This window comes from Mangifera indica, unplaced genomic scaffold (assembly GCF_011075055.1).
Source record: "Mangifera indica cultivar Alphonso unplaced genomic scaffold, CATAS_Mindica_2.1 Un_0083, whole genome shotgun sequence".
Lineage (NCBI taxonomy): Eukaryota > Viridiplantae > Streptophyta > Magnoliopsida > Sapindales > Anacardiaceae > Mangifera > Mangifera indica.
Genome location: NW_025401175.1, coordinates 1,113 through 14,473, shown reverse-complemented (window position 1 = coordinate 14,473; position 13,361 = coordinate 1,113). Strand labels below are relative to the sequence as shown.

At 34.3% G+C, this 13,361-nt stretch overlaps 1 protein-coding gene across 2 annotated transcripts; it reads left to right on the top strand.

Annotated features, from left to right (window-relative positions):
- Nucleotides 1-2,286: 2,286 nt before the first annotated feature.
- On the top strand, nucleotides 2,287-8,759 carry LOC123207501. 2 transcript variants are annotated; one of them, XR_006500371.1, is made up of 10 exons: nucleotides 2,287-2,867; nucleotides 3,302-3,347; nucleotides 3,434-3,512; nucleotides 3,605-3,650; nucleotides 3,738-3,836; nucleotides 5,520-5,588; nucleotides 5,665-6,055; nucleotides 6,300-6,445; nucleotides 6,529-8,166; nucleotides 8,288-8,759. XR_006500371.1 is itself a non-coding variant. In XM_044624981.1 (9 exons), exons 1-9 carry the CDS (start codon nucleotides 2,457-2,459, stop codon nucleotides 7,927-7,929), a joined length of 2,688 nt encoding a protein of 895 aa, XP_044480916.1. In that variant the 5' UTR covers nucleotides 2,287-2,456; the 3' UTR covers nucleotides 7,930-8,759. The 2 variants fall into 2 exon arrangements, 1 of the variants encoding a protein (XP_044480916.1); XM_044624981.1 differs by having other exon boundaries at nucleotides 6,529-8,759.
- The last annotated feature ends 4,602 nt before the right edge of the window (nucleotides 8,760-13,361 follow it).

The following is a 13,361-nucleotide window of genomic DNA, read 5'->3' as shown; positions in this document are numbered from 1 at the left end:
CCAAGTCATCATCATAATTTCCATTACCAACTTCCGGGTCCACCCATAAACACACCTTTCGTGGGGGCCCACTCCCTCACCTTCTTCCTCTGCCCCCACGTTTTCGTGGGCCCCTAAGGAGCTGAATTTCAGGAGCCAACAGTTCCTGATTTTTACCTGCTTCCTTCTTCTTTTCCCTCAAGAACCCCTTGTATTTTATTTTTTGACATAAACACCCTTTATATATAATTATGAGCATACGTATTTACTTTACTTTAAATACAAAAATAAACACATATATAATTAAATTTTATTTTATTTTTAATTTAAAATTATTTAATTATATAATAATATAAATATATATAATATATTATTGACAACAGAGATGTAAATAGCACACCATATCATAAGCCAAACGGTGTTAGAAAATATCCTTATCCTTGTAATATTTTACATATAATTACACCTCAATTTCAAATTTTGTATAAAATTATACTTAAAATTTTATGCATTTATTAGTACAAATTTTTGTATTAACAAGAGGCAATATATTTTTTTAAAGAATGGAATGATGTAAATTTAAAAATTGAATTGATAATATTTTTGAAATTGATCAGTACATACCACAAATAAGAAAAAAAAAAAAAAGAAGAAGGAAGAGAATTAGTGTAACATTTCTAAAATTAGAGGGTGTTGAAATGAAAATCTAAACGTATCAGGGTTTTTTGGGCCTATGAAAAAACCTTTGGCCTTGTCAGTAATTAGCATAATTACCCTATGCCTTAACATATTTTCGCTGGATTAAAAAATTTTAAACAAGTTTTAAGCGTCAGCGTTGTGTCACCGCCTGATTAGTTTAAAATCACTGCGATTCTGATGAACCAAATATCATCATAGGCGTTGATTACATGATCATTTTGATTTTGACGGCTATGATTAATCTGTGTGATATGTTGAATGTGGGCACCGAAAAGTAAAGGATTTGTGCACATAAACCAAAGGCCCTAAAAGTTAAACTAAATGACTAGGTAACCCTTTACAAAGCCGCGAAGGAAGCTATATTTAGTGGGTAGTTTAGTCAAAGTCTCCATTTGGACTCTAGAGCTTGGACATGAAGTCACGGCAGCCTCTCTCATACTTTGTTGAAAATTTGAAAATCTTTTTTTCACTCGCTTTGAGGAGCGTGGGCTACCTTTTCCGTTCCCAATACAACTCTCATAATTAGACCAAAGCCTCCTGTCTCCAAATTTCATTTTTTTTTTTAAGTATCCAAATATCAATTTCTCATAATTTTTTATTAATTAATAAGCCTAAGTTAATTAGTGATCCATTAATTAAGATTCTATTCTAATTCATCTAGCAATTACTCAACATTTTTTTTTAATTACTATATATACAAATTGAATTCAATCACCGACATTTGTTAACCCTGAAAATATTATTAAGTGTAATTGAATACAAAATATAACAAAAATTGTCACATCTTTAAAACTGCTTGATTAATTACTTAAAGATTTATATTTATTATTTTATTATTAGGGTTAATAATGGTATTATAAATTATTATTTTATTTACTTTATATCACCATATATTTATAAGAAAAAAATATTTATATAATTATAATATGAATACACTTAAACCTAAATATAGATACTTATCCTAATAATAACTATTGATAAATGATCTCATTAAAACATAAGATAACGGTGTAATCTCATAATAAGAAATGATAAATTTTGAAAGTGATATAAAAAATATTAACTTTGGATGATAATTGATAGATTTAAAAATCGTCGTATTAAAGATATTATGGTAATGTTTGAAATTATTTAGTCTTATTTTTATATAAAAATTATAAATCTGTGATATATTTAATCACTGTTTATATAGGTCTCAACTCAATCGATTTTTTAAAAAAGTTTATTTATTTATTATTTATTTTGTATTTTTAGTATTAAATATTTTTTAAATAATAAGGAATGTAACTTTATGAAGTCGGCTAACAGGTGCATATAAGCATCTCTAATAATATATTTATTATTATTGGTTTTGGCTATATTTTAGGGCGTGTAGACACGCGCGAGGTTATCACTTGTTAGATGCATGCACTTTCTCGCGCATAAAGAGAAAAGAAAAATGCAGAGGTGACGTGACAGAGCGGGGCATCAGGCAAAGTGACACGCAAACCCTACAGGGGCAGCGGGCAGCATCTAACGGCGTCATTAGAAGCCACTAACGCCGTTATTACAACACACCAGGACACGAAAAATTCAATCATTTTATGCCCCCGAGCCTCAGCTCTGCGTCTCAGAACCAGGCTCGGACCGACGTTCGGATCTCACAAAGGCCTCCCTCACTCGAAAAAGCCAAGCCAGAAGCAGCGCCAAAAGGGGGGAGAGAGAGAGGGGGGGACTGAGAGTTCTAGAGAGAGAAAGATAGTGGAGTGAGTATCTGTGTTCTTAGAGAGAGAAGAAAGATGGGCCAGATCGTGAAAAGGAAGAAGAAAGGGAGGCCATCGAAGGCAGATCTGGCACGGCGACCGCTTTCTCAGTCGCAGGCGCCGGAATCGGAGGTCCGGCGGAGCATAAGACGGAGAAATGTGCGGTACGACATAGACTACTACGAGGATTACTTCGACGAGGAGGACGAGGAGGAGGAGGAAGAGAGGAGGAGAGAGAAGAAGCTGAAGCTCGTAGTGAAACTGAATCAGAAGAGCGAGTCAGCTGAGCCGGCTCTCAACCGGTCTCGTGGCGGACACACTTCGGAGGAGGAGGAAGACGAAGAAGAGGAAGAGGATAATAAACCGTTGAAGAAGAGGAAAATCAACGGTGGTGATTTTAGTGGAAGTGAAGAAGAAGACGATGATAATAATAATTATGATGAAGAGGTAAAAAATTGTATTTTCATTAAACGTATGAAAAAATCCAGGTCAGCTGAAATCTCGGAGATTTTTCAAGATTTTGGCGACTGTGTCGTGCTCTTGAGGCTTTCAGAAATAATAATAAAAATACTTGTGTGAGAATTTGAGAGAGATAAATAACGGTCGGGTCAACTGTCAAAAACTAACAACAACAGAATCTGATCGCACTCCTCTCTCTCTCTCTAAACTTTCTCTTTCTCTCTCTATCCAGCTCTATATGTCTATCTACAACTATATCTATATTTCTTTTTCGCACAAAGGTTCTGTTACTCTCTTTTTGTTTGTGTGTTGTACTTCACGTATTGTCTGCTTTAGCTGTCACTGTCTCTGTCTCTGTCGTTGTCTTTCATTTGCACACGCTGTCATGTAATATTTATTTGTGTGGGTGGGGTTTTGGACAGGCGAGGGGGAGAAAAGCGAGGGCAAAAGGGCAGGACTCGGCTTCAGGTTTGTGAGGTTCTGGTTGGTTTTTAGATATTGTGTGTTTCTTCGATGTTGGTTTGTTTGAACTTGGGCTTTTATTTATTTATTAGGGACGCCGGTGAATCAACCGGCTGAGATTCCGTTGACTGATAAGAAATCATTGGAGTTGATTCTGGACAAATTGCAAAAGTGGGTGATTCATTGTTTATTTTCTACCTCTGTGTTTCTAGTGGTGTTAATGTCGTGTTGCTGATGGTTTGCTATGTGTGAAATTGTGGCAGGAAGGATACATATGGTGTGTATGCAGAGCCAGTTGATCCTGAGGAGGTGTGTGGAATGTGTTGTTTGATATGTTGGTTTGCTTTTGGAAGGCTTAATTTGCATACAAGATTGAGGTATTGATTGTTTTTGTAGCTTCCGGATTATCATGATGTGATAGAGCATCCGATGGACTTTGCTACTGTGAGGAAGAAGCTGGGAAATGGATCATATTCTACCTTGGATCAATTTGAGGTTAGTGTATATCTTTCATTATTTTTGGATTCATGGAGTTGTTTCCTTGCTTGGGATTGGGGCTTCTTTGTGGATCTGTTCTGGATTGTGTAACTTCTGTCACCGAAGTGGGTGTGTTTAAGAATGCTGTGACAATGTTTGTTGCGTTTTGGCTCAATTAATGATGGCTTTGTTGGGACTTTCTTGGTTTCTTGAAATTTCTATTCCTAGTGGTGCCGCTGCTTTTGCAATCAATGAATAGTCATCTGTTATAACTCACTGCAAAGACATGCCCACTGAGCCAGGAATGTCAATTTGGTGGTGTGTTCTGATAATAGTAAACATTTGGCACATTGAACTCTTGGAGCTCATTCTTTGCTTTTGTTGCACTGGCAATGCTAATTATGGTGCTTAGTGTTTACCTGCACTGTTCATCTATTTTATACATCTGATGTGATCTTCAATTCACTATGCTTCTACATGAAGGAGGACTCATCGAGGAACATCCCATCCCCTGATTCAAGAGAATGGTAGAATTGTGAAGCGGGATAAGTTGTTTGTTTAGTTAGTGAACTAGCAATTATACTCAGGAATGAAAAAGAAAGAAGAAAGAGCGATTATACAAGGCTGCCTTCATTTCCAGATTAAGTTGAAATTATTTCTATTAGGTCCCTAGTCATAATGGAGTTTAGTTCATCTATACAATGGTTGGATGCTGTATTTGCTTCAGTTATTGTAATGTGCTGGTTTGAGGAATTATACTTCTTCTGGTGCACATGATTGAATTATACTTCTTTTGGTGGACTTGAGGTCCTTCATGACAGCTTATCTTTGCTTCTGGGCTGGTTGGATTTCGTTGGTCACTGAGTTCAGTTGATTTCAAATGAAGATGTCTTAGTTAATAGGGGTGCCAACTCTGTAGCAGTGCCTTAAGGTAGACATGCTTGGTCTTGTGCATGTTATATTCATGATTGTTACCTCTTTGTCTTGCATTATAATTTGAAAATTTTGTACCTTTGCTATTATGTGCTTGTGGATGTTTGAGTCTGTAAATGATAATTTCCCCTGCTAGTGTGTGTATTTGTCTGTTTACATGGGAGAGATTAATGATTAGTGTTGAAAAGTTGGGGTCAGAAAGAAAATGTCCCATATCAAGGGGACATCCAGAACATGTTCTTCATGCTGATTGTCAATGAAGGTGCCGTTGCATGTTCCATTGCAATCCGATTAGTTACTCAACCCTTTTTCTTGCTACTAATTCTGAACCATTTCATCTTTGTGTCTGACAAAGGCAATACCTGCTTGCTATTTTATCAATGCAAAAGTTAATTTGGTGATCATTTCTCTGATAAATACATGACAGGAAATTCTGCCCAAATTTCAAGTGGAACTTGACCTTCAGACTGGTTATTGTAGTTTTACCTTTTAAGAGTGATATATAAATATGTGAAAGGGACTGCAGGGGCAAAAGGTTGGAGGAACCATCTGCTTAAGGTGGCAAATTACATCACCAATTAGACATTTGCATGCTACAAATAGCAATCTTTAACATTATTTGACTCTGGAAATTGATGATTCCATTCATTTGCCATGTACTTGGTTGTATTTATCTTATGAGCCATTTCTTGGTTAGAGATGCCTTTCTTTTATGCTTCATATTCTGTTAATATATTTGGACCGTAAAGATGGTTTTCCTTAATGCAGAGTGATGTTTTTCTAATATGCTCAAATGCCATGCAATACAATGCACCAGACAGTATATATTATAGACAGGTAAGCTGCACTCTTCTGTTTCTTCAGTTCCATACTCATTTGGATAATAATCTGATGGGCCAATTATTTTTGCAAGGCACGAACTATTCAAGAGCTGGCAAGGAAAAAATTCCATAGGTTAAGGCTTGGTATTGAACGCTCCGAGAAAGAGCTCAAGCCCGAGAAAGAGATCCAGATAGAGAAGGAGCTCAAGTTAGAGAAAGATGTTAGGTCTGAACAACGACCAAAACTTAATATTTTGGCAAAGAAGCAAACTAAGAAACCTCCTTTCAGCCGGACCTTGCCAGAACCTGTCGGATCTGACTTCTCATCTGGTGCCACTCTTGCCACCACCGGAGATATTCAGAATGGTACTATTGCGTTCCAAGCTGGTGGTTGTGAGAGGCCAAGTACTACTGATGGGCTTGTAGAGGGTAATTCTTCCCATGTTGATAATAATTTAGAGAGGGCGGAAGAACTGTCATCAGGTGTGATAATTAGAGAGATTTTATTCTGTTATATTGTTGTTTGAAATTTTGGAGGTTGATATTTTTGCTTGAGTGGGAGAGATTTCATCGTCCCATGTCTAGAACTAGGTTCTAATTGTTTTCCAAGTTTGTGAAGCCAAAGCATTGTTGTTGTGATGTTATTATCTTAGGTCAGATCAGTACTGTGTAGGTTTTTCTCATGTCTCGTAACTGTGGATGCCTAATAACCACATCAATGTTTCAGGGAAGGGTCTCCTATCTAAAATGGGGAGGAAGCCATCTGTGGTTGATGAGAACCGTCGTGCAACTTATAACTTATCCACTCAACCCTTGGTCAGATCAGATTCAGTATTTACAACTTTTGATGGTGAAATCAAGCAGCTGGTTGCTGTATGTAACGCACAATGTCTCTTTTTTTCAATACTTATATACTATACAGTACAATCAATTTATTTTTTGTTTTCTTGAATCAGGTTGGTCTCCATGCAGAGTATTCCTATGCTAGGAGCTTGGCCCGTTTTGCTGCAGTTCTTGGTCCTGTTGCTTGGAAAGTTGCCTCTCAGAGGATTGAGCAAGCACTACCTCCAGGATACAAGTTTGGTCGTGGATGGGTAGGAGAGTATGAGCCACTTCCGACCCCAGTATTGATGCTTGAGACCTGTTCACAGAAAGAATCTTCCCTGTTTACAAAATACCAGTCTATTGCTGATGTGCGAAAAGATGAATCAGCTTTTAAGACCCCTGTTCCTACTAAGGTACATCATGTTAGTCAGCCTGTTTCTGAAGGGAGTTCATCTTTGTTTCATCCTCCAAATGGGTCATCCTCAGAAGGAAAGCCCCCATTCTTTGCTTCTCCCAAAGCAAAACCCAGTACCCCTGCTAGTGTTCTTCAGCAACAGAATCCATTTTCTAGGACTTATACTGAGCCTGAGAATAAGGTCTCAAAGCAAGTTGAATTGAATTTGCCTCCCTCTGGTAGCCAGAATAATGGTGATCTTGTTGCTGCAAAACAGTTTACAAAGAAAATAGAAATGGTAGCTTCTAGGCCAAATGAGATGGTGGCAAGGAATATGAATCTGATGCAGCCTTTACCTCCAAAGCACATTACTAGCAATGGAGTTGGTAGTGGAGGATTGCCCAATGGAAAAGTGACAAGCAATTCCGGGAATGCTAGAGTGCTTAGTCCAGCTTCTGATAATGTTCAGACGGCCAGGGCAGCTTCGTACTTGCCCTATGGACAGGAGCAAAGCGTCAATGATCCAGTTCAGTTGATGAAAATCTTAAATGAGAAGGCTCAAAAGCAGCAGAATTCTTCAAATCAGGCCCCATCTAATACTCCACCTATTATGCCTTCGGTTCCATTTGTAAGAAGAGATGATTCAAACAACGCTGCAGCTGCAGCTGCCCGTGCATGGATGTCTATAGGAGCTGGGGGGTTCAGACCACCAACTGAAAATTCTAGTTCTCCCAGAAATCAGATCTTGGCTGAGTCATTATACAACCCAACTCGTGAATTCCATACTCAAATTTCTCGAGTTCGAGGGGAATTCCCTCATTCTATAGGTATGCAGTTTCAGTCAGAGAAGAACAGTTTTCCACCCCAGGCATTTGTACCACAACCTGTTCGTGTAGTAAATGAAGCTCAGTTCCAAAGTAGACCCATGGTTTTCCCTCAAGTAGTAACTCATGATCTATCTAGGTTCCAGGTTCAGACCCCTTGGCAAGGCCTTAGTCCACACTCCCAACCAAGACAGAAACAGGAAGCACTTCCTCCTGACTTGAACATTGGTTTCCACTCTCCCGGATCTCCAGCAAAACAGTCTTCTGGTGTTCTCGTTGACCCGCAGCAGCCAGACCTGGCTTTGCAGCTTTGAGTATGTGTTGGCTTTTCTGCAATTGGAGACTCAGGGAAGAGTCAGAAGGTAATTTTTGGCAACATCGCGAACTTGTAAGAATGTCAATTCCTTATGATCTGGCATAAATGTGGCCTATCTCGGAACTTAGAGTTGAAAAGTTTTAGGTTCAGAAGTGGATGAAATAAGTTGGGGATGTCGGATTGCTTCCTCGACTCAAGCCATTTTTAGAAGTTGCAGAATATTGAATCATTCAAGGTGAATTTTTAAGGGAGGAAAATTTTGAATAGAGCTTCTTATTTTTTCTGTCATCTTTTCCTAACAAGAATCACTGGCATGGAAAATGGAATTGCCCTAAATTTTATCTGAATATTCCCAGGGAGCTAGGGTCAAATGGTTGGAAGAGAGAGTTGAGCCAAGTGAAGATATTGTTTCAATGATTGTTGCCCAATTGATTAGAAGCTGTTGATCTTTGAACCTCTTTGATGGGTGCCTTGTAAATAAGGTTACAGGTGTACTAGAATTATTATTGGCTAGAATGTAGTTGTATTTTATGCCCTTCAACAAAATTGCATTGATGATACCGCTTCACCTACTCTGGTTGCTGGATCTCTTGGATGGATTTTGATAATTTGTTTAAAGGCTAGATTAGGGATAGATTTGATTTAAGCCGACATCTATGCCAGCTTGAGAGCTCATTCAAGTTGATGTGTAATATCATTGGTGGGTTATTGACATGGTGAGCACTGTCATCGAATGTGTAAACAGTATCATCGGTTGGATGAACAATATTTGTAGAAAACAAACAGATTTATTTAGAGTCTAGTTATCCAGTTGGAGATTTATTTTGAGATTAATTTGTTGGAGTCAAGTTGTGGATTTGATCCAAATCAATTCGGATTGGATTTGCGCCTTGAATAAATCGTATAACTGTTGCGGTTAAGAATCCTTAGCAACTTCCATAGAAATAAGTAATACCATACATCATGTACTAGTAGTAGATTTGTCTAATTTCATTTCCATGGCCTACTTTCAGAGCTGGCTCTGCTACAACATATTCGACATACAAATCTCCTATCTGAAAATAATAATGATTATTCAACTATTCCGGTCCACACATCACCGGTAAACCTACACCGTTTGATATTCATATCATTAACCTTGACGATGTCGAACTTTCTTTTGTTATAGGAGATGTCTTATACAATATTCATTGTCATGACTAATTTATACGTATACAAATAGTAACACTAACAATTCGGTGAAGTAGAAGTATGCCGGTTGATCTCAGAGTACCCCCCGGATCTTCCTTGTTTCTCTACCTTTCCAAGCAGCTCCTATGACCCATTGTACTTGCATCAACCTCTCTTCGGTGAAAGGCTGGAAAACGGAATCCGGAAACCCTGTTTTCGCTTGCTTTTCGACGATTTTTCTCCGAAGTCCTTGTTGGTTTTAATCATACAAACGTCTCCGTTGCAAACACACTCACTTTGTTTGGATGGAGATGGCTCAGAAAAACAATCGAAGATGTTGGAGAAAAAGGCCATGGAAATCGAAGAAAGAAGTGAAGCTCAAATTATTTTGAGAGTAAAAAGAATCAAAATAGGAAAGGATCAGTCGGGAATTGCTTGATATTGAACATTATTTATAAAATAAATGGGCATGCATTTTTATTGTGTTCAACATGTCAAGATCGATGGCCTCTTGACCAAATTTATACAGTTGGTTCTGAATTGACTATGGTACACGCACCATTCATATAAACCATTCAATTTCTTTTCAGCCGGCAAACAATTTTGGACCAAAATTTGGTCATCAATTTGACCTACTCTAACGTGTTCATGTCCTTTAAATTCATTTTTCAAAACGAATTTTCTATCGGGTTGTTCTTGTTTTTTTTTCTTTTTTTCATACCTACCCCTTTAATAAGAGATCCGTAAGGATTATGACACTTTAAAAACGTATAATAATAAAGAAAAGACCCATGTTATTGAATAAAAATTTGTTATCGTGATATGTCATATATGTTACCTAATTATATAATAATATATTATTGATAATTTACACATATTTTGCGGTAGCAGAGGTAATATTTTTTTTTGTTGTTTATGAAAAAATGCATGACATTAAAAATAAGATTTGTAAATTAAATATGAAAGTCATATATAAATATAGATAATAAGGTATAGGTCAAGTATATAATTGATCATAAAAATGTAATTAGGAATTTGGACTATTTTGAAACATAGAAAAAAAAAGTCAATTATTTTGAAAAATAAAACCATTCGATTTGACTGAATATATGTTTGTCAAAATGAAATTAGAAACTAACTAAATTATGTTTCTAGATGAGAGAAAAAAGTCACGTACAAACGGCGGATATTAATGGGTATGTAAATTGGTGTATAAATATGTGATCGAAAAAATTTTAAATTAAAGTTAAAATAAAAAGTTAAATTATTAAATTATATGATAATATATTAATTTATTTGTATTTATTATTTGTACATATAATATATAAAATTGAAATTGAACTGAGTCGATTCAGTTTTGACTCAAAACAACCTTGAGGATAGCCCTATATTAAGATTCAGTTGGGTGGACTTGAATCCAATGAATCGTTGGAAAGTTGTTAATAAATTTATCTTCTTCTATAGTTTTTCATATTCTTTGGTGACCCTTCTCGTTTCTTAACAACTTTTCCAATGATTCATCTTTATCATTATTTTTGATAATCACTCTTCTTCTCTAACATTTTTTTATGGCTTTTTTAATGATTTCATTGTCAATTTATCAAATTTGAGTTATTTTTTAAATTTCAACCTAACTTGTCTTGTTTACAGTTCGGATTTGACTGAACTTGAATCCACTCCTAATGGTATCATTTGTAAAGTTATAAATTATTCATTCATCTTTGGGCCATCATAACTCAAAAGTGAAAGGCATAGAGAGCATTTGCCCACAAGTTCAATATGCCTCTCTTTTTTTAGTCTTGTTACGTATGTTTTGTTGAAAGTTTAGTACTTCATCAATTTCGTTAACTTTTGAGATTTAACATTTATTATTAGTACATATAGTTTTACTCTTTTAAAAAATGTGAGATTTATTGTTTATATAAAACTCGAAAGCAAATATATAAGTAACCATAGTACGAACCTTATTTGTGATGGAAAAGTAACTCGTCCAATTAGGTATATTATGAAATTCTAAATTTATTATGACCATGTAGGAAATTACTAAGGTTAGATTTTATCAATGTTAGACCCAAACAATGCCCAACACAAGATCAAATTAAATTAAAAAAAACTTAGTTTGAGATTGATAACTTAGGACCCAAACTCGACTAAAAAAGTTAATTTTGTATTAGATTCGAGACAGATCAAACTTGAATATTCAAATATATTCAAACTCGATTTGTTTATAAAACTAGCCTAATCTTTGATTCGAATTTGACTTCTTCGATTTAAACTCTAATTTAAGCTTAGATAGCTTGACTTAAACCCAATCCTAAAAATTACGGATAATCAATATGAAGTTACAAATAAGCCTCTAAAAAATTACATCAAGGCCACATAAATAAAGTGTTAAAAAAAAAAAAAAAACACAAATCCCTTACCATTCAACCAACAATAAATAAAGTATTAAAAACCCCTTTCTTTTTGTCGGGCCAAAGGCTTGTATTTTTAAAAACAATAAAACTACGTGTAAATGGTTTTAATATATACTTTGGGTATATAAATAATATATCATTATATAATTAAATAATTTTAAATTAAAAATAAAATAACATCAAATTATTTGATGACACATAATATATATATTTAAATTATATATAAAATATATATATACATAGTATTACTCTTTTAAAAAACAACCAAGACTTTGGGTATTTATATTACATTTTCATGCATAAAATTTATTTTAATTATGAAGAACGAGTGATTTTAAATGTACAAACAATGAGTATTATCAGTAAAAATAAATTGACGTGTCATCATATGATTAGATAATCTAATAATTTACTTTAAAATCATATAATAATGCGTCGTTTTTATCTATATTCATTAATACTCAATCATTTACTTAAAGTATTATTACTTGTATAAATTGGTGTGACATAGCGAATTTAGTTATTTGATTTTGTTTATTGCATTTATCAATTTTATTATTTAATCACATCGTATCCCATAATTATGATGTAAAAAAGTAAGTAAAACAATTGTTATATTAATGTTAATAATCTATCATAGTATTAATTAATAAGGAATGATATCAAATTATTAACATTACTTATATATTTATGATACAATAAAATTATGTATATTTATTTTAACTATAAAAATATGTATATATTTATGTATGCTATCATATGATTGGACGATTTTGAATTTAAAATAAAGTGACACTTAATTATATAATAATATACATATTTATATACTAAAAATAAATATGTATAATACTACTCTTGATGATAATATGTCATTATGAAATTCAACGAATTATTACTGCACCAATACTTAAAAGTCAGAGATGAAGAGATTTGCTTCAGATTTAATGATTTAGGGTGGTAGAGAGGGACATCAGCACTGGAGATATTGACCAGAGGGAAAAAGAAAAAAAACCTTAAGGTTTGAGAGGGGGAAATGTGATTTTTCAAAGTTAGAAAATTTCATATAAAAGTGAAATATTAGTTTTTAAAACTTAAAGGGTAAAATATAATCAGTTTTATATTTTTAATATTATTAATAAAATAATAATTTTATTTCTGTTTCTAACATAAAATTTTAATTTTAATAAATTTATAAATAAAATTTTAGATTTTTTTAAACTACACAAAATGTAATTTTAAGATCGTATCAAAACTTAAGCGAAAAAAATTCCTTTGACCCTTAAAAAAAAGTGAGATATATTGCGCTAGAATGGCAAATTTATTTATTTTTGGAATTGTTAAACTATAATTGAGACATAAGGTTTGGCATGATGTAGGCGTAGGGGTAAAATGGTAAATTCAACATGTTGCCTTGACTGGTCTTCAGATATTGATTGTACCCTTCTATCAGCGGTAATTTTTTAACCCGATTTGAACCCCCAGTCGAAGAGTTAAAAGGCCCAAAAGCAGCTTTTTGCCCGGTTCAAGACAAAAACAAAAAAAAAGCCCTCGCCGAATCCCGATTTGGTATAAAAACTTTATTGGAGTTAATTTTAGGTCCTATATTTTTTAAAAAATTAAATCACCTCCTTTAATTTAATAAAAGATTATTTAACGTAATAGGGTTTTTTCTGGGTGAATAATGTGATAGGGTTATTGCCAACTAGAGGACACTTATTCTTAAAACTAAATAAAAATGACGCAAGTGTCTTTTATATTAACGGTTGAATACTTTTCTTATTATATGAGATGTGACATAAAATATTATGTTTGAGTCTATCCATAACAGGTCGATCTACCTGAT

Bases quoted from the DNA above. Each gene is read 5' to 3' on its own strand.
- LOC123207501 (XM_044624981.1), top strand. From the start codon at position 2,457: ATGGGCCAGATCGTGAAAAGGAAGAAGAAAGGGAGGCCATCGAAGGCA. The intron at 3,513-3,604 runs GTGGGTGATTCA...AAATTGTGGCAG, and splicing joins ATTCTGGACAAATTGCAAAA to GAAGGATACATATGGTGTGT. The intron at 6,446-6,528 runs GTATGTAACGCA...TTCTTGAATCAG, and splicing joins AAATCAAGCAGCTGGTTGCT to GTTGGTCTCCATGCAGAGTA.